At 50.3% G+C, this 25,358-nt stretch overlaps 1 protein-coding gene across 1 annotated transcript in view; it reads right to left on the minus strand.

Annotated features, from left to right (window-relative positions):
- CLSPN (claspin) overlaps positions 1-25,358 on the minus strand; it is a 169,529-nt gene that overhangs the window by 92,396 nt on the left and 51,775 nt on the right. Inside the window, exons 12-13 of the mRNA XM_088460613.1 lie at positions 1,909-1,967; positions 1,545-1,741 (exon numbers count right to left, since the gene is read on the minus strand). Coding sequence (XP_088316739.1) covers positions 1,545-1,741; positions 1,909-1,967 — 256 coding nt within the window. The remainder of the gene's footprint in view (positions 1-1,544; positions 1,742-1,908; positions 1,968-25,358) is intronic.

A 25,358-nucleotide genomic window follows, 5' to 3' on the forward strand; every position in this document is an offset into this window, starting at 1 on the left:
ACCCCAGGAACAACTACACCAGCGGTGAGGGATTTGTACACACCCTCCGCCGGAGCGACTGAAGAAGCAGCTGCCCCTTTCCAACCAGGCGGCAGCTGTTGTCTCACACAGGGAACCAGCGCCCTGCGTCTAGAAGGAGGCTTTTCTCACATCTATACAACTCTTGCAACCAGCCACTGGGCTGCCACTCAGGATGAGGTAGGGGGTGCATGCACTCACCAAACATTGATTTTATCTACTAGACCCTACCCAATGTCCTCTATACCATCGTTATTAACCTGCAGATTGCTGAATTGTATTTCCGATGATTCTGTGACATCACAACAATGGACAGTAAATCTACACCTGTATCACAAATTCCATCAGCATTGGTATTATTATAGATAGGACTGTTCCAACAGTCCCACTTTACCTGTATTACAATTTCCATTGGACGGTATACTGTTTTTCTTTCACCATACCGTCAGACATTTGTGATTGCGAATTTTTATTGTGTATTTTAAATTGTGCAACATATTTTCCCATGTACACATTGTGCATTTTTAATTGTGTATTTTGAATTGGCCTGCTTTTGAGCAGACAAAGACCAGAGGGATTCGTCTTCATTCAACAGGCCTACATTTCTAGTGGCAGGCTTTTGCTGGTCTCTTACTGCCCATTCCGCTCGCTCCATGGGAGCCTCCTGGGCTGCTTGTCAGGGCGCGCTTCTGCTTCCCAGTTGTGCCCTGCGGCCACTTGGTCCACGGTCCATACCTTTATTCGCCATTATCCACAGAATCTAGTTTTGGTCGCAGGGTTTTGCAGGTTTCTCAGAGCTCTCCCACCCGGGGGGAAAACTTTGGGACGTCCCCAGTGTCTTGATCTCCAGTGTCCCATGGTGGATGAAGGAGAAAATAGGATTTTGGTACTTTCCAGTAAAATCACTTTCTCAGATTCCACAGGGGACACTGGACGCCCTCCCAGCGCTGCTCTACCTGCTATTGTGCTTTTTTTTTTACACATGTAAAATGTTTTGTTGTTTTGCATGTTTCTTTCGGCTTTTGCAGTCTGGTTGTTTGACTCCTTCTCCTAAGTGGTATCTTCTGAATCTGTTTGCCTCGTCGGGCCCCAATTCTCCAACTGGGGCTTCTGGGGGATAGAGGGGGAGGAGTCACTCACACTTATAAATTTAAAGTCTCAGTTCCTCTCATCCACCAGTCTATAGCCCAGGGTCTTGATCTCTAGTGTCCCTGGTGGAATCGGAGAAAGGGATTTTACTGCCAAGTACCAAAAGCCTATTCATGTCAGCCAATTTCCACTGGAGTCAGCCCCGCAAACCGTGTAATTTAAGGGTTCCCATTTTTAGGGATCGTGTGACAGAATGTGGCTCTAAGGCATAAAGCTAGGCATAAACCTATTCCTGGTCAAACTAGACCACGCCAAATTTGGTGGAGCTAGGTCCAAAACGATTATTATTTCAACATACTGTATCTATATAGTATATATATATATATATATAAAATGATGAAACATTGGGACTAAAAAAAAAAAAAGTTTAAATTCACCTTTGATGCAGAGCTGAGAAAGTTGGCTTTGAATTGAACTGGGGAAGGGGAACGGAATCCACCTACACCAGGATGGAGCGATCCTCGTCCAATCTTGCTTAACGGCTGGTAAGATGGAATCATAGAACCAATAAGCTCAAAGCTGCTGTTGTGACTGTTGTCCTTTGTCAGGGGTAAAAGAAAATCATCTTCATCTGCTATAGGTAGTAGAAAAAAAATCAAAAACAAGTGGTATGTAAGGAACATAAGGTTTTCTGTTTTTGAATGCATATAGAAGTGTATGTGCTACGAAAAAACTGAAATATAATTTTAAACACCCCCAATGCTTAATCAAATGAAACATATAAAGCAAGCCTGGGCTTACCTAACTTGTCAACCTCCTTGCATCTGCAGTCATGCTCCATCTTATCAGGAATGGAGTCACTGCGTGACACAGAAGAATCCTGGGTTAACACCAGAGGGTAAAACAAAGCACAAGACAAACTTTTTTTTTTTTTTTTTTTTTTAAATAATGTAGATTTTTATTGGAAAATTTTCTACATATTATAATAACAAACAACAAACAACAACACATAAGTGTTGCCAATGGGAAAGGAAAAGAAAGCGATATAATACCAAATATACAGTCAAAAAAATAACAAGAGATATGGTAAGAACTTACCTTTGTTATCTCTGTTTCTACGAAGTCCATAGGGTCCACAGGGTTGACCTTGGGGTTATAGCTGGAACAGGATCCATGGGCACCACGCAGTTAAGCTTTTAGCTCCCAGGATGCACTTGGGTCCTCCTCTATACCCCGCCCCCGAGCCACAGGCACCTCAGTTGGTAAGCAGCCTAGGCCGGAGGAGAATATGGAACAGAGAGAAGGAAGACTGGAACACACAAGAAACCATACACACAGCAATGTGAGACGGAAAACCGGTGACCAGCCACAGAGCCCATTTGAAGCCAGGTGCGTCAGGGCGGGCGCCCTGTGGACCCTATGGACTTCGTAGAAACAGAGATAACAAAGGTAAGTTCTTACCATATCTCTTGTTTTCTACTTCAGGGTCCATAGGGGGTCCACAGGGTTGACCTTGGGGATGTCCCAAAGCAGTTCAACTAAGGGCGGGGACGCTCCTGTGCTGAAAGGAGCACCCGGCGCCCAAAGGATGCATCCTGAGAGGCGAAGGTGTCAAACGCATAGAACCTCAAAAACGTTTGAATAGAAGACCAAGTGGCCGCCTTACACAGCTGAACAGCAGAAGCGCCACGTCTAGCAGCCCAAGAGGGACCCACAGAACGAGTGGAATGAGCCTTAACAGAGGCTAGCACAGGTAAACCCTCCTGTGCATAAGCCTCACAAATAACGGAACGAAGCCAACGGGCTAACGTTTGTTTGTTGGCAGGCCAACCCCTCTTGTGAAAACCAAAGAGGATAAACAAGGAATCAGACTTCCTAACCGAAGCCGTCCGGTCCACATAAATTTTAAGTGCCCGGACCACATCTAAGGAAGTCTCACCAGCTGAAACATCAGGGGACTGAAAAGCTGGCACAACAAGTTCCTGATTAATGTGGAACTTCGAGACCACTTTGGGCAAAAACTCAGGACGAGTGCGGAGCACCGCTCTGTCCTGGTGAAAAATCAGGAAAGGAGGGCGACAGGAAAGCGCCCCCAATTCAGACACCCTCCTGGCCGAAGCAATTGCCAGGAGAAAAACGGTCTTAAATGTCAGCCACTTGAGCTCCACCGACTCAAGAGGCTCAAACGGAGGACCCTGCAGGACCCGTAGAACCACCGCCAAGTCCCAAGGAGCCACAGGAGGCACAAAGGGAGGCTGGATCCTGAGAACACCTTGGAAAAAGGTGTGAACATCCGGCAGCATTGCAATCCGCCGTTGAAACCACACAGACAAGGCGGAAACCTGAACCTTCAGAGATGCAAGGCGTAAGCCGAGGTCCAATCCTGATTGAAGAAATTCCAAAACCCTAGAAACTCGGAACACCTGAGGATCATAATTTCTGGACTCACACCACTGAAAGAGAGAGATGGCCATGGACGGTCGGGCCACCGCCCCGGAGAGGGAGTAAATAGACTTTAAACAAGTCTCAACTTTCCTGTCCGTGGGATCCTTCAGCGAGGATATCGACGGTAATGGTAAAGTAGCGCCCCGAGTTAAACGGGTGACATGGGAATCCACCGCCGGTGGAGTTTCCCATTTTTTACAATGTGCCTCAGGGAAGGGATAATTAGAAGCCAACCGCTTCTGAGGAAGGAATCTCTTACTGGGCGCCTGCCAAGCTACCGCCATATGATCCGTCAACTGATCCGACAGGGGAAACACCGCAGAAGCCACCCTAGTTTTTTTGAAACTAGGAAACTTCGACTTAGGAACCGGTGCCTCATCCTCTATAAGAAGAATAGCTCGCACCGCCCTAACCAGTGCTCGCACATTAATGGACGACTTGGTATCCATTTCCTGGACCGAGGCGTCCGAGTCAGTGTCATCAGGGACCTCCCCATCATCTGAGGAACCCTCTGAGTCCGATACCTGAGCAGCCCATGCCATGAGTGAGCGTTTTGAAACCCTAGAAGGCATGTCAGTCTGCAACATTGACTGAAAAACCGAGGAAGCGGCCGCCAAATTTTGTACTGAGTTGGAGAGCACATCCACCCAGGGTGGAGGAGTCACCATAGGGGCCTGAAAAGGTACCACAGGCTGCTGCGGCACAGGGGAAGCCTGTATATACATAGGCAACCCCGCATAGGGACCCACCGACTGAGACCCAGGAGGACTCCGCAATAACTGCGGGACACCCGGGGAATGGGGGATGGTCGGCTGGGGTAACGCCCTAGTAGGGAGAGCAGTTGGGACCGATAGACGGTCCGCAAAAGACACCAGCACTTGAGAAAACATCGCCCACGGTGGTTCCTGCGTCAGAGAAGGTCTGGATTGGCCAGGAGCCACCTGGCACCGACTACACAGACCCTCCTGTGACAAATCCTCCCTATCCACTCCTGCAGAACAGCGTCCGCAGGAGGCCAACATCGGAGCCACTGAGCGCTCAACCTCCTCATCTGACATGACAGAATATATTAAATATCTGGCACCAGGGTAGAAGTAAAACGCACTCACCGGTGTGCTGAACAACAGCCCACAATATGGCACTGAGTAGCACACAACTGTATGTGACGGACCTCACAAATACGTGATCTATATAAGTGAGGTCAGTAGAAGCCCCTCCCCCACACACCTGTAGGGCTTGTAGGAGAAGTAAAGGGATAGGTATAAGCTGACAGTAAGCGGAAAATAAGCACAGACAGGCAGCACTAGCAAAAGTCACATACCATGCAGGAAAATATACTCACTGCACCTTTACACTACAATCAACCTGCCCAGACTCAGTGTCTGGGAGGGCTATAGTGCTGTGTACGCTGTCCTTAATCAGGGGAGAGGTACACAGGGGGACCGGTCCGCGTGCTCCCTGAGAGATCTGCGCTGCCACTGTGAGAAAATGGCCGCTGGAGACCTCAGAGGAGAAGTGGCCGAAGAGTCTGCAGCTCAGCGACGCCAGACTGCGTGCTGAAAGGCGCGCTGAGCTGAGGGGAGGAGCCGCTGACAGGGAAGGCTTCCTACCCTGGCTGGCCCCAGGGATGCTGGCTTCCCGCTTGCCACTTTATCCCTGGTGGTCTAGTGGTCCCACGGGTTATGGGGGGGGCCCGCCGCCACTGCCACCAGCCTCCGGTCTGTCCCCAGGACCGGAGGCTAAAGGACTGCATTTAAGGTATTCCGCGCGCCGCCGCTAGCCAGCGACGCGCGGCTTACCTGCATCCCCGGCGACTCCGGCAGCAGTCCTGGGAGGTAGACAGAGTCCGGCTAGTACGGACTCTGCCCTCCCGCCGCGATCCCCAGATCAGTACTGGCGTCGCGGCGCCAGTCGGGGATCAGAGCGGCAGCGTGGGCGTCTGAATAGACAGCCCTTCGCTGCCGTCTGTAGTAAAAGGAGATTAAAATAAATAAAATCTAACTTAAAATAAAAGCTTCTGGGGGCTGCTCCTGCAGCCCCCCTGCGCGGTGACCGACTCCGGCCGGGCACCAGCTTACACTGAGGTGCCTGTGGCTCGGGGGCGGGGTATAGAGGAGGACCCAAGTGCATCCTGGGAGCTAAAAGCTTAACTGTGTGGTGCCCATGGATCCTGTTCCAGCTATAACCCCAAGGTCAACCCTGTGGACCCCCTATGGACCCTGAAGTAGAAATCAACAGTAAACCTAGCCTGAAATCACAAATATAGCATATAAACAGCTCGCGCATGGAGGTAAAAGAAAATCAAACAAAAAAAAAAAAAAAGCAAAATGGGGGAAAACAGAGAAAAGAAGAGGGAGAATAGAAGAGGATAGATTACACAAAAGGATCTCCAACAGGTCTACGAAGGTCCAGGCAAGAAAGAGCCCATCTATCCCATAATTTGTTAAATTTGGAAGGGGCTTTACAACTAGTATAAACATACAAACATGATGATATTTTAATAACCACATTCAGTAGTAGGGTTATTCCATGCCAAATCACAAAAAAAAGTAACTTTTCAACCCGACTCATTTTCATGAAATGTGGTAGGATGATAGATGGCATAAAGTAACATTCATATATAAAATTTTAGCCCTCAGTGATACACTGTGTTCATGCAACAGGGTTGCAAACTAGACAAAAACAAATGTCAAATTTATGCTTGCAAGGTCAACTAAAAAAAATCAGAACTTTGCTTCTAATTGTGGTAGACATTTCATTTGGTCTTGTTTTGAAGCTAAGGGACCATAGTTTTCATAAAAAAATATTTATATTTAAATATTGACTTACATTTTAAGGTCACATTTTACCTTGAATATCTAAAAAAAAGTGTATGTTAAATTTTTTGTGCATAAAGTATGTTATACACTTAAATACAATCTCTTTGGTATAAGTTTGATTTTAATATGCCTTTGGGAACAGGATTAAAAAAAAATATTCAGTACGGCACTTGAACCCTTCTTGCACTAACCATGCTTCTGACAAGTTCAGACTTGTCTTGTCTCTCTGTGTTCGTCTATGGAAAAACAAGAGATATGGTAAGAACTTACCTTTGTTATCTCTGTTTCTACGAAGTCCATAGGGTCCACAGGGTTGACCTTGGGGTATAGGTTGGGAACCAAATCCGGGCACCACGCAGTTAAAGCTTTTAGCTCCCAGGATGCACTTGGGTCCACTCTCCCTATAACCCCTCCCCCCAGCCAGAGGCACCTCAGTTTATAAGTAGCCAAAGGCCGGAGGAGGAGAGAAAAAGAAAACTGGAACACTCAAGAACCATTCTCACAGAAAAGGAGACGGGAAACCGGTGACCAGTAACACAGCCCATATGAAGCCAGGTGCGTCAGGGCGGGCGCCCTGTGGACCCTATGGACTTCGAAGAAACAGAGATAACAAAGGTAAGTTCTTACCACATCTCTTGTTTTCTACTTCAGGGTCCATAGGGTTGACCTTGGGGATGTCCAAAAGCAGTTCAACCAAGGGTGGGGACGCTCCTGTGCTGAGAGGAGAATCCGCCGCCAAAAAGGAAGCATCCTGAGAGGCAAAGGAAACCAATGCCTAGAACCTTAAAAAAAGGTGTGGACAGAAGACCACGTGGCCACCTAGCAAGGCAAAACAGCCAAGGCGCCACAGCGAGCCGCCCACAAGGGTTACATGGCCCGAGAAAAAACAAGCATCAACAACAGAAAGGCCTACCCATGTGTAGGCCCCTGAAGAAGACATACGAGGCCATCCAGCCAACATTTGGCCATAGGCCGGCCATCCTTTCCTGTTAAAACCAGAAATCTCAGACCACCAATAAGGAGTCCGATTTCCGTAAGGAACCTGAACGGATCACAAACCCACAGAGGCCGAACCACAGTCAATGAGGCCACACCAGCTGAGAGGACTGGGGACTGAATGGCCGTACCATAAGTTCCAGAATAATATGGAACCTAAAAATCACTAAGAAGAAACACAGGGCGAGAGCAACTCACACCCTGACATGATGCCCTCCAGAAGAGGGAGCCACATGAGAACGCTCCCAATTCCGACACTCACCTGGTCGATATAAACACCCTGAGAGAAAGAGAGCCAAAGCAATAGACCATGTAATGGCTATCACAACCAGCGGTTCCATTGACTGTCCCCAGAGGGAACGAAGAACCACTACTAACTCCCAAGGAGCCCCTAGGGAGGATAAATGGAAGCATAATCCAGAAAAACACTCCAAAGGATGAACTGGATACCAGAGTGGAGCAATTCCACATCTTAACCATCCTGACAGTGTAGAGATCCGCACTGTCAGGAAGGCCATGCCGAGGGTGAAACCCAAGCCAGCCGGAAGGAATGCCAGAATATCTGGAAATCCTGGACACCGGAGGATCGTATTGACAGGTACGATACCATAAGAATTATGTATGCGACAGTCCATGGCAGATGCCAGCAAAGTCTGGCCTATCTGCTCTAAACATCTCAATGAAGACAGAGCCAGGGAAGCCCTAGGACCACAGTAGGGGCGCAGTCAAAGACAAACGATCCAGGTCTAGCGAAAAACAAGGACCCTGAGACAACAGGTCTAGATAGTGAAGCAGTAGGAACGGCGCATCGATGAGGAGACTCCGAAAATCTTAGTACTAGTGATGTCTGGGACAAACTGGAGCCCCCAGAAGGAAAGCCCCTCCGTCTCTAATTAAACTTCCGAAGACCTCGAGGAAGAAGGGAGACCGGAGGACACAGGTACCAAAGTGGAAGGACCACTTCACTGACAAAGAGTCACCGAAGGCAGCTTCAGTACTCCTAGAGCTGGACTGTAACACCGGCAATGTGTGATAGAGTCAGAAGGCCATAAGGCTCAATCACCTCAGGGAGGCCCCCTCTGCTCACCAGGAGTTGAAACCTGTCTTGGAGAAGAGACTAGCCCCCGGAATGCACGGCGTGACGGCTGAGGAAACCCGCTTCCCAGCGGAGAGCTCCCGGAATGAACACTGCAGAGTTGGCCAGGAGAAGACCCTTGGACTATGTCAGAATGTATGACATTCCTGTCACTGCCACCCAACTACCAGTGTTGCCTAGATGGAAGCCACTGTTGTGACACTGTCGGACTGAACCTATTCAGGTTCACCGTGACATATGGGTTAGGCCAGAGTGAAGGCCCAAGACAGCCTAAAATTCCAACAAGTTAAGTGGCAGGGCGGAAGCGACAGACGTCCAGCTGCCCCGAAACGAATGCGGACCAGACACCGTCTGTAGCAAAGAATACCCTGGACGAGATGGCCATAGCCACCCGGACAGAGACCGACTCGCCTCCAGAGAGAGCATCATCATGCGAACAGCGATCCGATGGAAAAAACTCGATCCATCCGGAGAGGAGTCAATTATGGCAAGGCCTGGAATGTAACTGAGCACATTCCACCCTACCAAAAGGTAGACACTCTGGTAGACCGTGCATCACCAAGAGTAATGACATATGTCGACTGCGTAGACATCCGCACACTCCAAGTTGAAGAGCTGAGATCTTGTCTTACGCCAGAAAAATTCTAAGATTCTGAGAATCCAGTAGTGCTCCCAGATGAAGAATACCCTGTGAGGGATGCAGGGAGGACTTTTTCTCCGTTGACTACTTATCTGTGCCGAGAAGAAGCCACGGTTAGTCTGACCTAGCGGTAAAGTACCTCGGTGATCCTGCTAAAAGCAGGAGGCCGCCCAGATAAAGGAGCAATCGGATACACTGAACAGGTGAACTGTCAGAAAATCCATAAAGCTTGTAAACCCCGGTGGAGTTGAGGACAGTCCCAACAGGCAGAGCCCGAAACTTGCAAATGTTGCTGTGGCACAGCAAACCTGAACCCATGCTGATGAGAGGGCTCTGTATGTACCCGTAGGTACGTATCCTGAATACTCAAGATATACCATAAAATCCACAGGTTCCAAATGTCGGATGATGGAGCATGAAGGATTCCACCTGAGTCCAGGCACCCTTGGAATCTGATTCAGGGATTTGAGACAGAGTATAGGCAAATGAGGACCAGTCGGTCACTGCCCCAGAAAGAAAGTAGAACAACCAGTCCCTTGCTGAGATAGTGAGGCTGGCCGAAATAGCTCTGCTTACCGCCAAGACTGTATAGCTTTCTGGGAATGTAAGGCCCTGATCGTCTGAAGAAGGGCCCGTGGAACAACGCCTGTGAGGAGGCCGCCTGAGCAATGAGAGGCCGTAGAGAATCAGTACCTCACTCTGGAATTCCCCAGATGTAGACCTGTCCCGTCAGGCTGAAGGTTTATCCTCAGGGGTAGAAGCAGGGTCGTCCGTAAGTCCAGGACTGCTCGGTACTGGATATGGTGGCCCCCGTGGAGGCCGACAGCCTAGGAAAAAACAGGCCTTTAGGCTGACCCTGACGACAAAAAGACTTAACAGAGTTAGTCCAAATGTAGTGGGAGTAGCTAAAGACAGTATCTCTCCATTAATGATACTGCCAATGATGCAACAATCTTGTCAAGGTCAGGACCAAACAAGATCTTCCCCATGGAAGGAGTCTGCACCTCTGCTTTCCCATAACGTAGTCATAGGGTATTGCGGCGGATACAGTTAGAAGACCGGCATCCCATGTAGGTAATCCCACATGACCACTGCATATTTTATGTGAGCGGCAAAAGACATTTGAACCCCAGACGTGTTGGAGGGGAAAAACGTTAAAAAAGCATCACCATGCGATGGCCATGGTAGGACGGGCAACAGGCCCTGAAAACGAGTACATTGATTTCAGGCAAAGCTACCACCTACGGATCCGTAAAATCCGTCCAGGCTGGGATGGGAGGCGTATTAATGCCTGTAATCCGATGATGAACATACAAATCCACCCCAGAAGGAGATTCCATTACTTGTGAGGACCCTCAGGGAATGGGAAACAGGAGGCCTTTGTGACTCCTCGTATATGGCGACAGCCAGACTCCCGCCATGAGATCCACCCGCTGGGCAGAAATGGGAAATGTATGATACAGGTGCAGGATCGACATTCTCTATATCCAGAATGAACCTGGCTACCAGCCCCAAAGCAGGGATAATACTACTTGAAATCGGCTCCCCCCATGTGAGGGAAAGAGCAGAATACACCATCCAGTTCACGGCAGAGCCACTGGGAAGTAACCACAGGGCGTATATCACGCCATTTAGAATTTCGTAGAATACGACATCCACCAGGGTGGCCGTTGTGGTAATCCCTGCAAGGGGAATGACAGACCGATGTGGTATCGGAGGTAATTCATGTACTGTGAAAAACCCCGGCAGGGAGCGATAGTCTGTGACACAGGGGTAAACTGCAAGAAATTTCAAGATACCCCGAGTTGAAAAGGGCAGTATGGTGAAGTAACTCCAAGCGAGTGACGACAATGGGGCCCGCCCGGCGATCCTCAAAGGAGAGGATCCTGAGAAATAAACCGCCCTTTAAGGGGGTCGTGTAAGGGGCCCGGCACCAGATGGCGCCGCATACATAAACCTTTCTGAGTTAAAATCCTCCGCACTAATTCCTGCAGGCTATGACTTGCAGGATAGCAATAATGGGTGCAGTATCGTATGCAATCTCCTGGTCAGATATATTTGACTATCTTGACGGAAATATTAAGCAGCGCCATACCGGTCCTGACTAACGCTAAGAGTAGCTGCAGGGACCCATTATCAGCGTATGCAACTCACAGTTCCATCTAAAATATGGCAACGTGCAGCACGCAACAGTATGTAACAAACCTCACAAATATTAAGTATATATATGTGAGGTCTCAGAACCACCCCAGGTACACCTGTATTAGGGCAGATAAAGAAAAGGGATAGATATACACTGACAGGTGAGAGAAAAAGCAGACAGTCAGCACTAGCATAAGTCACATACAATGCAGACATATATACTGTACATACATAAGCATGACATATAATATACTGCACAATGTCGCTACATTCAACTGCCCAGATTCAGTGTCTGGGAAGGCTATAGCGCTGTGTACGCTCACCCAAAATGGCCAGGTACGCAGGGGGACTGGGCTCACTGTCATCCTAGGAGTTCTGCAGCACCACCGAGAGATAATGGCCGCTGGAGACCTCAGAAGAAGCGTGGCCCGCGGAGGAAGCAGCTCAGCGACGCCAGACTAGTATTGAAAGGCGCGCTGAGGGGAGGAGCCGCTAGACAGGGAAGGCTTCCTCCCCTGGCTAGCAATTAACCCCCCGGGATGCCGGCTCCCGCTGCCGCTATAATCCCTGGTGGGCTGTGGACACGCGGGGTATGCCTCCATGGAGGGGGAGCCCGCCGCCACCGCTAGCGCCTCCGGTCTGTCCCCAGAGACCGGAGGCATAAGGCTGCATGTACACGCGGGTCACCGCAAGCGGTGACCACGCGACTTACCTGTCCCCGTCGATCCGGCAGCAGCCCAGGGAGTCCTCCAGAGCCCGGCTAGTACAGACTCTGGTATCCTGCTGCGATCCCCAGATCTGTACTGGCGTCGCAGCGCCGGCGGGGTGTAGGAGCGGGAGCTTAGACGTCCATTGGACAGTCTGATGCTGCCGCTCTGAAGAGTAGTAAAAAATAATAAAATAAAACTCTTTAAAATAAATTATAAGCTTAGGGGCTGCTAAGCAGCCCCCTGCAGTAACGGTGACCCGACTCCGGCTGGGCACCAACTTAAACTGAGGTGCCTCTGGCTGGGGGGAGGGGTTATAGGGAGTGGACCCAAGTGCATCCTGGGAGCTAAAAGCTTTAACTGCGTGGTGCCCGGATTTGGTTCCCAACCTATACCCCAAGGTCAACCCTGTGGACCCCCTATGGACCCTGAAGTAGAAACCACCGATTGCCATCCCTAGGTCACCACAGTTGCAGACAAGGAGGAGGTAGCCTGATCAGCACAGCAGGGGGGAATTACATATTTAGGGGCAGGATGGGGGGCGTTATCGTGGCTACGCCCCTGCTACACAATGCCGACATTACCGGCATTGTGTAACCAGGATGACGAAATTCAGTGCGAAACGCGTCACTCCCCCCTAGGGTGTGAAGCTCCCATACTGCTTAAACTTTTATTTTATGACTGCAAAGCTGAATCAGTCCTGCATGTTTCCATTTCTGTGTCAATTTCCTCATCAATTGATGTGCTTTGTCATTACTCAGCAGTTGAAGATTCCCTTTTAAATTTGTTTCCTACAGTTATCACAAATCATTTGATCACTATTGACATGTGGCTGTATTTTAATCATCCATGGTAGCATCTTCCTAAATTGTTTTCTACTGCTGCTATGTACTTTTATATCAAATGGGTTGCAGCACTAAGCCCTAATGTACTTATCCATTTGTCACACTCTTGATCAACTACCACTATTCACTGTTAAACTGCATAAGATAAACCAGAGGTTCCCAAACGTGGTCCTCAAGGCACCCTAACAGTTCAAGTTTTAGAGAGATCCATGGTTGAGCACAGGTGGTTAAATCAAACTGACTGAAGTACTAATTAAGTCACCTGTGGTCAAGCAAGAATATCCTTAAAATCTGGACTTTTAGGGTGCTCTGAGGATGGAGTTTGGGAACCTCTGAGATAAAACTGTCATTGGGCATGATTCATTACAGTTCGCAACAGCAAATGCAATAGCTATTGCGCATGCAGTCTCACTGTGATATGTTAATTCTCTGCGATCACTATGCCGTCGCAGCACACATAAGGTCGCCCACCTTACCTTACACACATCTGCAAGACTGCAAAACCAAAATCGGAAACAAGTACCATCGCAGCCTCACGCACACGTGCACAAGCTCTGACATTACTCAGGAATCGCTAACCTCATCGCACACTGATTACACAAGCTGCGTATGGCATCGCAGTGGATAATTTATGCACGCCCATGCAACTGAGTTCAAATGGCCTGGCATGCCTGCGTTTCGCCGACCCCCTTGTCACCACCCCCAAACTGTACTTCCTCTCAATCACTCTGCAATCGCAGTCCCGATCACAGAGGAGTGTTCACATAATGCATACGATCCTTGCTGAATCAAGCCCTTAGTTCCTTGTATCATACATGCCTACTCTCCCGAAAAGGCTGGGAGCCTCCCGAAAATCGGGTGTCAATCCCGGCCCCCAGAAAAGCAGGTATTGCTCACCTCATCATGGCCCCGCCCCCACTTCACAATGCCAGTAATCTCGGCATTGTGTAGTGGTGGCTGGGCTAAAAAATAATGCTCCGCTTCTAGCCTGGTAATATTCCATGCCAAGCCCCCCCCCCCTCCTCCCACTATGCCGACCCGGCTGCACCCACTCGTAGGAAAGCACGTCTTATATCACTAGATCTCAATGCAGAAACGGTCGCAACCAATTGATTAACAATCTGTAGTGAACATTGTATTGTCGATGGTTATCACCGATGGTGATCGATGGAAACCCACTGATGGCCATCCCTAGAACAGAGACATTACAGGACAAGTCTGAACTTTCCAGTTGCATGGTTAGTAAAAGGTTCAACCACAGTACTGAATATTTTTTTACTGCTGTTCCCAAAGGCATCCCAAAATCAAACTTATACCAGAGATTGTATTTAAGTGTATAACATGCTTTATGTACAAAAAAAAAAAATACAAACACTAAGATATGCAAGGTCAAAGGTCACATCATGTGACCTTGAAATGTAAACGCTAATATTTAAATATAAAACTATTTATGAAAACTATGGTCCCTTATGGTGCCCATACACGGTACGAGTTTTTACCGGATATGGACAGTTTCGACGGGTTGTACAGACCAATCGTATGAAAATAGGTATTTTTTTGTGTGTTCTGCGACCCCAATGTGCAATCCCTGCCGTCCTCTAGTTGGATCACAGATCAGATGGTTTTGCAGAGATCTCAACCGATAGTGTACGATGTGACACACATCGTATGTACTTTTGTTCATCTGCGATCCAACGTAGGATCTGATGTCCCTGGCCACTCCCCTCCGCCATTTTGCTGCATAAGTTTCAAATCATGTACAATACATCAAATCGTATGGTCTTATGTGGAACCGTTGCATTTTAAAAATAAATAGTGCAGAATCTGAAGGGAAGAATTAAAGGGAAAATCGTATGAGACTTCAGATCAGATTACAAATCGCATAGTGTATGGCCAGCATGAGCTTCAAAACAAGACAAATATGGAAGTTCTACCACAATTAGAAGCAAAGTTGTGATTCGTTTTAGCTGACCTTGAAAGCATAAATTTAAAATTTTTTGTCTAGGTTGCAACCCTGTTGCATGAACACCGTGTATCTGATGGCTAAAATTTTACATATGAACATTACTTTATGCCATCTATCATCCTACCAAATTTCATAAAAATCTGATACGGTCAGGTTGGAAACTAATGATTTGGCATGGAATGACCCAGTACATAAAAATGTATCAAGAACCTTTGTAGTAAACGTCTCAGATCAAAAAGAGAATGGCTGCTTTCACAGTAAAGGTGACATTTTCTACTGTGATCTATTCCCCCTTATGAATGTTCATGTCAGAAAACAAACAATTTTTTGTCTCCTAAAATATTGTCTTATCAAAACTCAGGTCTTAAACACCACCGATTGATCTTCTCCAGCCGTTGACTAAAAGCATTGATAATTGTCGAGCTCCAGCAAATTTATTGGGATTTTTCTTCACTCTTCTGGAATTTAAAAGACCATTTTACTGAGACAGAAGAGCAATGGCCTCCCATTATCACAGGTTGGAGTCAGACATTACGATCTTCCAGTCCAAAACGGAGAACTGGAGAACCACGTTGAGGATGTTGTTGCCCAGCTACGAAGGGATGGATTGACAAACACACCCCTGTGGACAGTCTGAAGAACTTATTAAGTGCTTGTGATACTTATTTAATTTCAAGGGCTGTTCAAACTGTAATGCCTGCAAATTAAACTCTGCAAACTGCACAAAAAAAATGGATCTCTCTCCAAAGCCCTTCATGAAAATATGAGATATGGTAAGAACTTACCTTTGTTATCTCTATTTCTACGAAGTCCATAGGGTTCCACAGGATACCTTGGGGTATAGGTGATGACGTCAGGCATCGGGCACCATAGAGTTAAGCTTTCAGCCTCCCAGGATGCACTAGGGTCCCCCTCCTATACCCCGCCCCCGAGCCAAGGAATCTTAGTTACGTACCAAGCCATAGGCCGGAGGAGGAGAAGGAATAGAGAGAAGAAAGATCTGGACACACACACAAGAATCACATTCTAACCAGAGGGAGACGGAAAAAAACGGTGACCAGAGTAAAGCCAATCTGCAGCACAGGTGCGACAGGGTGGGAGTCCTGTGGAACCCTATGGACTTCGTAGAAATAGATAACAAAGGTAAGTTCTTAGCATATCTCATTTTCTACATCAGGGTCCATAGGGTATCCACAGGATACCTTGGGGATGTCCCAAAGCAGTATCCTTTAAGGGTGGGGACGCTCCTGTGCAAAAAAAGGAAAATCCGCCACCCGAAGGAAGCATCCTGAGAGGCAAAGGTGTCAAAAGCGTAATACCTCACAAAGGTATGGACAGAGGATCATGTGGCAGCCTTGCAGATCTGGACTGCAGAGGCACCACGTCGAACAGCCCACGAAGGACCCACAGACCTAGTAAAATGTGCCCTCACAGAGGATGGAACCGGAAGGCCTTCATGAAGATAATCTTCAGAATTGTCCTACGAATCCAACCTGCCAAAGTTTGCTTTGAAGCAGGCCAACCCTTTTTACGGCAGCCATAGAGGACAAACACGGCGTCTGACTTCCGAAAAGAAGAAGTGCGGTCAACATAAATCTTTAAGGCCCGCACAACGTCCAAAGTGGCCTCACCCACTGAAAGATCAGGCGAGTTAAAAGCCGGCACAATGATTTTCTCGTTGATATGGAAACTTGAAACCACTTTAGGAAGGAATCCAGGATGAGTGTGCAGCACCGCCCTGTTCCTATGAAAAATCAGAAAAGAGGGTCTACAGGAGAGAGCCCCTAAGTCAGAAACACGTCTGGCCGAAGCAATGGCCAGAAAGAATATTGTTTTAGCTGTAAGCCATTTAAGGTCCACTGAGCCCAGTGGGTCAAACGGCGGTCCCTGGAGAGCTCTCAGGACCACAGCCAAATCCCAAGGAGCCACCGGTGGAACAAAAGGTGGCTGAATGCGAAGAACACCCTGCATAAAGGTGCGCACATCAGGCATTGCAGCAATCCTACGATGGAACCAGATGGACAGGGCAGACACCTGTACCTTCAGAGAAGCAAGGCAAAGCCCATGGTCTAGTCCCGCCTATAGAAAAGCCAACACTCTAGACAGACGTAACTCCCGAGGTGCATAACCTCTCGGCCGACACCACTGGAAGAACGTATGCCACACACGATGGTATATTCTTGCAGAAAAAGGCTTCCGAGCTCTTAGCATAGTCCGTACTACAGAGTTGGAAAACCTCCTGGACTTTAACATGGCCGTCTCAACAGCCATGCAGTCAACGACAGCCGAGTCAGGTCCGGGTGAAGACAAGGACCCTGTGACAGAAGGTCCGGTCGTAGCGGCAACCGCAGAGGACTGACACCACACAGACCCTGAAGGTCTGAGAACCAGTGCTGTCTGGGCCACGCGGGAGCTATCAACAGGAGCGCCCCTCCTTCCTGTTTGAATTTCCGGATTACCTGTGGAAGAAGGGAAAACGGAGGAAAGAGATAAGCAAACCGGAACGTCCACCGGACGGACAGAGCATCCACCAGAGACGCCTTTTCGTCTCTTGTGCGAGACCCGTACAACGGCAACTTGTTGTTGTGCCGTGACACCATGAGGTCGATCTCTGGAAGACCCCACCTGTCCACCAGAAGTTGAAAGACGTCCTGGTGCAAAGGTCATTCCCCCAGATGAACGTCCTGGCGACTGAGAAAGTCCACCTCCCAGTTGAGAACTCCCGGGATGAATACTGCTGATATGGCCGGGAGATTGCACTCCGCGCCCAGACTAGGATGCGGGACACCTCTGCGAGTGCCGCCCGACTTCGGGTTCCTCCTTGTCGATTTATGTAGGCCACGGTGGTGGCGTTGTCCGACTGGACCTGCACGGGGTGACCTTGGAGAAACCGATGTGCCTGCTGGAGAGCATTGAAAACCGCGCGGAGTTTCAAGATATTTATTGGAAGTTCCTTTTCTGCCTGAGTCCACCTGCCCTGGAACAAGTGTGGACCCGTGACAGCTCGCCAGCCCCGGAGACTGGCGTCCTTTGTCAACAGGACCCAGTTCGCCACCCAAAATGGGCAACCCTTGTTGAGGTGGGTCGTCTGCAACCACCAGGCTAGAGACAGGTGAACCTTCGGAGTGAGCACCATCGTCTGGGACCTTAGACTCTGAGGCAGTCTATTCCATTTGGACAGGATCAATTGCTGCAGAGGTCTGGAGAGAAACTGGGCATATTCCACCATGTCGAATACTGACACCATGGAGCCCAGCAACCTCATCGCCGAGTGCAGAGACACTCGGCGACACTGTAGACAACTGCGCACCCTCAACTGCAAAGCAGAGATCTTTTCCACTGTCACAAAGATCCGCTGCTGCCTGGAGTCCAACAAGGCCCCGAGGTGCAGGATCCTCTGAGACGGGGTCAGGGTGGACTTCTGCCAGTTTATCAACCAGCCGTGACATTGCAGCACTGCAATCGTCAGGTCCAGATGGCGTAGAAGGAGCTTTGGAGATCCTGCCACCAATAGAAGGTCGTCCAAGTACGGTAATATTCGGACTCCCTGCATCCGCAGGTGAGCCGCCATGACCGCCATCACCTTGGTGAACACTCGTGGTGCTGTCGCCAGGCCAAAGGGCAGCACCCGGAACTGGAAGTGATCATTGCGGATTGCAAACCTGAGGAATTGCTGATGGCGCTAAAGAATAGGGACATGTAAGTAAGCGTCCTGGATGTCCAATGACACCATGTAATCCCCAGGTTCCAGCGCCAGAATGATGGATAGTAGGGTCTCCATCCGAAACCTCGGCACCCTCAAGGACTTGTTGAGTGCTTTGAGGTTGAGTATTGGACGGTACGACCCATTGGGTTTCTGCACCAAAAATAGTTTGGAATAGAAACCCTGGCCCCTCTGGGAGAATGGAACAGGCACTATAACTCCAGCCTGTAGCATAGTGTGCAAAACCTTCCGCAGTTCCAAGGCTTTGTTCCAGTCTAATGGAAAGCCTGTGGTGAAGAACCTGGATGGGGACCTGTGTCGAAAGGAGAGAGCATACCCGTGAGAAACCACCTTGTGAACCCAATTGTCTGCGGTAGTTATCGACCAACACTGGGCGAACTGAAGCAGGCGGCCTCCCACTTTGGGATCCCCCAAAGGGAGGCCCGGACCATCAGGCCACAGGTTTGTCATCTGACTTAGGGGCCGGACGTCTGGTACTCCAGGCCTGTTTCCTGGGCTTGGCCGATTTCTTGGGCCCAGCCTGTCGGGAAAAGACTGTGCTTTAGGCCTACCCTGGGCCCTGTAAGGCCGAAAGGACGACGTACCAGAACTTGAAGGGACCACAGCAGATGGGAGACATGCAGATTTGGCTGCTGCCAGTGTAGCTACAATTTTGTCCAGATGCGGACCAAATAGGACTTCTCCATTAAAAGGCAAACCTTCTAAGCCCTATTTGGAATCAGCGTCCGCTTTCCAAGATCGCAACCATAAGGTGCGACGAGCAGCAACAGCTGCAGAAGAAATCCTAGAGGTGAGGATACTGATATACAAGGCCGCTTCATTGATGTAAATGGCCGAATCCCGGAGATTGCCCACCAACTCGGCCTGTTCAGCCGAACAGTCAGAGTCCAAAGACGCCTACAAACTATCAGCCCAGCGCTCCATAGCTCTGGCTACCCAACACACGGCCATAGCCAGTCTAGACGCCACCCCCCCCCGCAAGGGAATGAATGGACTTTAGGCAGATTTCCACCTTGCGGTCCGTAGCATCAGGGCAAAGTGGCATATTTGGATTTGGACACCGGTGGTTCAACATCCTCAATAACTAAAGCCGCGCGGACTGCCCGAATAAGGCCAGGAATATAAAACTTTGACTTAGCGTCCGACTCTAGTACTAAGAGATTCCTGGTCAGATAGATCCAGAATCTCCCCATCATCGGACGTCACGTCGTCATCCTCATAAGGAGCAGACAGACGCCACAGGCCGCAACACAGACTCCCCTTGTAATACCTCCAACAAATGCTGTACTGAATTTGTCAGAATTAACCCACGCAGGCTCCTGTGAAACCTGGGGAGGGGAAATAGGGAGACTGTGGGGTACCATCAGTTGTCTCGGGAAACCCTGCATGGGTGACGACACCACTGACTGCTGGGACAATCACATCTGGGAAACGCAGGTGGCGGAGCTAACTGGCCCACTAAGGTTGTAAGCGCCTTAATGAAACAAGCCCAGGGAGGTTCCTGTACCGGAGCAGCGACAGTAATTGGCCGCGCCAATAAATAACACTGCCAACATAGCCCCTCCGCTATTGGTACATTGCACTTAGTACACATAAGCTGGAGAGAAAATTCACTCAGACATGATGGGAAGTATGTGACCCCTCTCACTGATACTTGTTAGTATAGTGGGAGAAACACCCTGCAATCACCGCACGGGCTTTAGCAGAGTAAGAGCTGACAGTAGAAAGTGAAAGTACAGGCAGCAGCGCTAGCAGAAGTCACATACGATGCAGAAGAATCAATTCCCTGCACTATCAGCGCTGTTTCTCAACTACACAGACAGTCTGGTAGGACACAGCGCTGCATACACTGACCTTAAGCCAACGGAGAGGAATGCCGGGGGACCCAGACCGCGATGCCACCGATCACAGCTTCCAGCAGCGTTCACCATGCAAAGATGGCCACCGAGGAGCAGAGAGGAGGCCGGCCTGGGGGAGGAGCGCTGTGTCCAGCGGGGGAGGCGGCGGCTGTATACAGGGAAGTCGCGCTCCCCTGGCATGCAATTAACCCCTGGGACGCCGCAGCGCTTGCAGCACAGCTGCGGTCCGCTGTCCCAGGGGGATAGTGGAAGCGCAGGTTAGTACCTGGCTCCACGCTGCAGCCAGTCCCCAGGGAGCCCCATGCCTGGGGACCGTGGACCATGTTCTCAGCAGGGACCCACCGCGGGACCCCCGCTGCTTACCTGCTCCCCTTGAATCCGGCCATGGTCCGAAGCATCTGGCACGCTAGCCATGCCCCCAGATACTTACCAGCATCCCCGGATCAGTACCGGCGTTCTGGTACCGGCGGGGTATAGGGAAGACGGCATGGACGTCAGCAGTGACTGTCCATGCTGTACTCCCAGATGGGCAGCCACGGCTGCCTTGAAGAAACTTCAGGGGCTATTCTTAGCCCCCCTCTAAATATGTGCTCTGACTTCGAGCTGGGCACCAACGAAACAGATGCCTTGGCTCGGGGGTGGGGTATAGGAGGGGGACCCTAGTGCATCCTGGGAGGCTGAAAACTAACTCTATGGTGCCCGATGCCTGACGTCATCACCTATACCCCAAGGTATCCTGTGGATACCCTATGGACCCTGATGTAGAAAAGGTGTTATCTGTGAGCTAACAGGGCCTTCACAAGGCTGTGTAGTATTCAACCTTTGCTGACCGATGTCATACAGAAGACCTAGGAAGATCATACGCTGTGAAAAAGTCACATTAAATTTCTTGAAATTGAAAAATTTACCAGGAGCCTTCAAATCTGTGCTGTTCACTGAACAGGTCTGCAGAATTTGCCTTTCTAAGCAAATCTTCCAGGTAAGGGAGGATTCATAGCCCTTATGAATCTATAAATGTTAGCCATAACAGACAATCTTCAGTGAATGCATTCGGCGATGTGGCTAGGCCCAACTGTAGGGTCCGATACTGAAAGTGATACAATGGAACCTGAGAAAACAACGGTCTCACACTCATGGTTAAATTTAATAAAGTGAGTTTTTAAAATATGAGATATGGTAAGAACTTACCTTTGTTAACTCTATTTCTACGAAGTCCATAGGGTTCCACAGGATACCTTGGGGTATAGGTGTGACGTCAGTCGCTGGGCACCATAGAGTTAAGCTTTTCAGCCTCCCAGGATGCACTAGGTCCCCCTCCTATACCCCGCCCCCGAGCAAAGGCATCTCAGTTAGTTATCAAGCCATAGGCCGGAGGAGGAGAAGGAAGAGAGAGAACAAAGATCTGGACACATACAAGAATCACATTCTCACCAGAGGGAGACGGAAAACCGGTGACCAGAGCAAAGCCCATCTGCAGCACAGGTGCGACAGGGCGGGAGTCCTGTGGAACCCTATGGACTTCGTAGAAATAGAGATAACAAGGGTAAGTTCTTACCATATCTCATATTTTCTACTTCAGGGTCCATAGGGTATCCACAGGATACCTTGGGGATGTCCCAAAGCAGTATCCTTTAAGGGTGGGGACGCTCCTGTGCAAAAAAAGGAAAATCCGCCGCCCGAAGGAAGCATCCTGAGAGGGGAAGGTGTCAAACATGTAATTCCTCACGAAGGTATGGACAGAGGACCACGTAGCAGCCTTGCAGATCTGGACTGCAGAGGCACCACGTCGAGCTGCCCACGAAGGACCCACAGACCTAGTGGAATGAGCCTTCACAGAAGGAGGAACCGGCAGGCCTTCATGAAGATAAGCTTCAGAAATAGCCATACGGATCCAGGCTGCCAAAGTTTGCTTTGAAGCAGGCCAACCCTTTTTACGGAAGCCATAGAGGACAAACAAAGCGTCCGACTTCCTAAACGAAGAAGTGCGGTCAACATAAGTCCTTAAGGCCCGCACAACATCCAAAGAGGCCTCACCCACGGAAATACCAGGTGAGTTAAAGGCCGAAACAACGATTTCCTCGTTAACATGAAACTGGGAAACAACTTTGGGAAGAAACTCGGGCCGAGTGCGGAGCACTGCCCTGTTCCCATGAAAAACCAAGAAAGGGGGTCTACAAGAAAGAGCCCCTAACTCAGAAACACGTCTGGCCGAAGCAATAGCCAGAAGGAAAAGTCTTAGCTGTTAGCCATTTAAGATCCACTGAGCCCAGTGGTTCAAACGGCGGTCCTTGGAGAGCCCTCAGGACCACAGCCAAATCCCAAGGCGCCACAGGTGGAACAAAGGGCGGCTGAATGCGGACAACACCTTGCATAAAGGTGCGCACATCCGGGATTGTAGCAATCCTACGGTGAAACCAAACAGACAGGGCCGAAACCTGTACCTTCAAAGAAGCAAGGCGAAGCCCATGATCTAGTCCCGCTTGTAGGAAGGCGAGAATCCGAGACAGACGAAACTCCCTCGGTGCATAACCTCTCGGTCGACACCACTGGAAGAACGTATGCCACACGCGATGGTATATCCTCGCGGAATATGGTTTCCGAGCTCGCAACATGCTACGCACCACAGAGCTGGAAAACCCCCGGGACCTCAACATGGCCATCTCAACAGCCACGCCGTCAAAGACAGCGGAGTCAGGTCCGGGTGAAGACAAGGACCCTGAGACAGAAGGTCCGGTCGTAGCGGCAACCGCAGAGGACTGTCCACGGACAGACCCTGAAGGTCTGAGAACCAGTGCCGTCTGGGCCACGCGGGAGCTATCAACAGGAGCGTCCCTCCTTCCTGTTTGAATTTCTGGATTACCCGTGGAAGAAGGGAGACCGGAGGGAACAGGTATGTGAACCGGAACGTCCACCGGACGGACAGAGCATCCACCAGAGACGCCCCTTCGTCTCTTGTGCGAGACCCGTACACCGGCAACTTGTTGTGCCGGGACGCCATGAGGTCGATCTCTGGAAGACCGGGTGCAGGGACCATTCCCCCGGATGAACGTCCTGGCGACTTAGAAAGTCCACCTCCCAATTTAGCACTCCCGGGATGAAGACCGCTGATATGGCTGGAAGATTGCGCTCTGCCCAAACCAGGATCCGAGAGACCTCTACGAGAGCCGCCCGACTGCGGGTTCCTCCTTGCCTGTTTATGTAGGCCACGGTGGTAGCGTTGTCCGACTGGACCTGTACCGGGTGACCCTGGAGAAACCGATGTGCCTGCTGGAGAGCATTGAAGACCGCACGGATTTCCAAGATATTTATGGGAAGCTCCACTTCTGTCGGCGTCCACCTGCCCTGGAACAAGTGTGGACCCAAAACCGCTCCCCAGCCCCGAAGACTGGCGTCCGTTGTCAACAGGACCCAATTTGGAACCCAGAACGGACGTCCCTTGTTGAGGTGGGTCGTTTGTAACCACCAAGCAAGGGACAGGCGAACCTCCGGGGTGAGCACAATCGCCTGGGACTTCAGAGACTGAGGCAGCCCGTTCCACTTGGACAGGATCAGGTGCTGCAGAGGTCTGGAGTGAAACTGGGCGTATTCCACCATGTCGAACACCAACACCATGGAGCCCAGTAACCTCATCGCCGAGTGTAGGGACACCCGGCGGCTGTGCAGACAACTGCGCACCCTTGACTGTAAAGCAGAGATCTTGTCCTCAGTCACGAAGATCCTCTGCTGTCCCGAGTCCAATAAGGCTCCAAGATGCAGAATCCTCCGAGACAGGATTAGAGTGGACTTCTGCCAGTTGATTAGCCAGCCGTGCCGTTGCAGCAGTGCAATCGTCAGGCCCAAGTGGCGTAACAGGAGCTCTGGAGATCCTGCCACCAATAACAGGTCGTCCAAGTACGGCAACATGCGGACTCCCTGCAGCCGCAGAGAAGCCGCCATGACCGCCATCACCTTGGTGAAAACCCGTGGTGCTGTCGCCAGGCCAAAAGGTAACGCCCGAAACTGGAAGTGGTCGCTGCGGATTGCAAACCTGAGGAACTGTGGATGGCGCAAAAGAATAGGGACATGCAGGTAAGCGTCCTGTATGTCCAATGACACCATGTAGTCCCCAGGTTCCAGCGCCAGAATGATGGACCGTAGGGTCTCCATCCGAAACTTCGGTACCCGCAAAGACCTGTTGAGTGCTTTGAGGTTGAGAATCGGACGATACGACCCATTGGGTTTCTGTACCAAAAAAAGATTTGAATAGAAACCCTGGCCCCTCTGGGAGAATGGAACAGGCACTATAACTCCAGCCTGGAGCATAGTGTGCAATACCTTCCGCAGCTCCGTAGCCTTGTTCCGGTCTGATGGTAGACCCGTGGTGAAGAATCGAGCCGGGGGTCTGTGCCGGAAGGAGAGGGCGTACCCGTGGGAGACCACCTCCAGAACCCAAGTGTCTGTCGTAGTGGTCGACCAACACTGGGCGAACTGCAGCAGGCGGCCTCCCACCCTGGGATCCCCCAAAGGGAGGCCCGGACCGTCAGGCCGCAGGCTTGTCATCTGGCTTGGGGACCGGACGTCTGGTACTCCATGCCTGCTTCCGGGGCTTGACCGATTTCTTAGGGCCAGCCTGTCGAGGAAACGACTGTGGTTTGGGCCTGCCCTGGGCCCTAGATGACCGAAAGGACGATGGTCCAGAACCAGAAGGAGCAGCAGCCGACGGGAGACAAGCCGATTTGGCTGCCGCCAGCGTGGCCACAATCTTATCCAGATCCGGACCGGAGAGAACTTCTCCGGTAAACGGCAACGCCTCCAGACCCTTCTTGGAATCTGCGTCCGCCTTCCAGGATCGCAGCCACAAGGTGCGACGAGCAGCTACCGCTGCTGAAGCAATCCTGGACACCAGAGTACTAATGTCTAGGGCCGCCTCGTTGATGTAGGTGGCCGAATCACGGAGATTGCCAATCAACTCCGCCTGTTCGGCCGGACAGTCGGAATCAAAAGAAGCCTCTAATGAACCCGCCCAGCGCTCC

This window comes from Taudactylus pleione, unplaced genomic scaffold (genome assembly GCF_031769625.1).
Source record: "Taudactylus pleione unplaced genomic scaffold, aTauple2 ptg000007l, whole genome shotgun sequence".
NCBI lineage: Eukaryota > Metazoa > Chordata > Amphibia > Anura > Myobatrachidae > Taudactylus > Taudactylus pleione.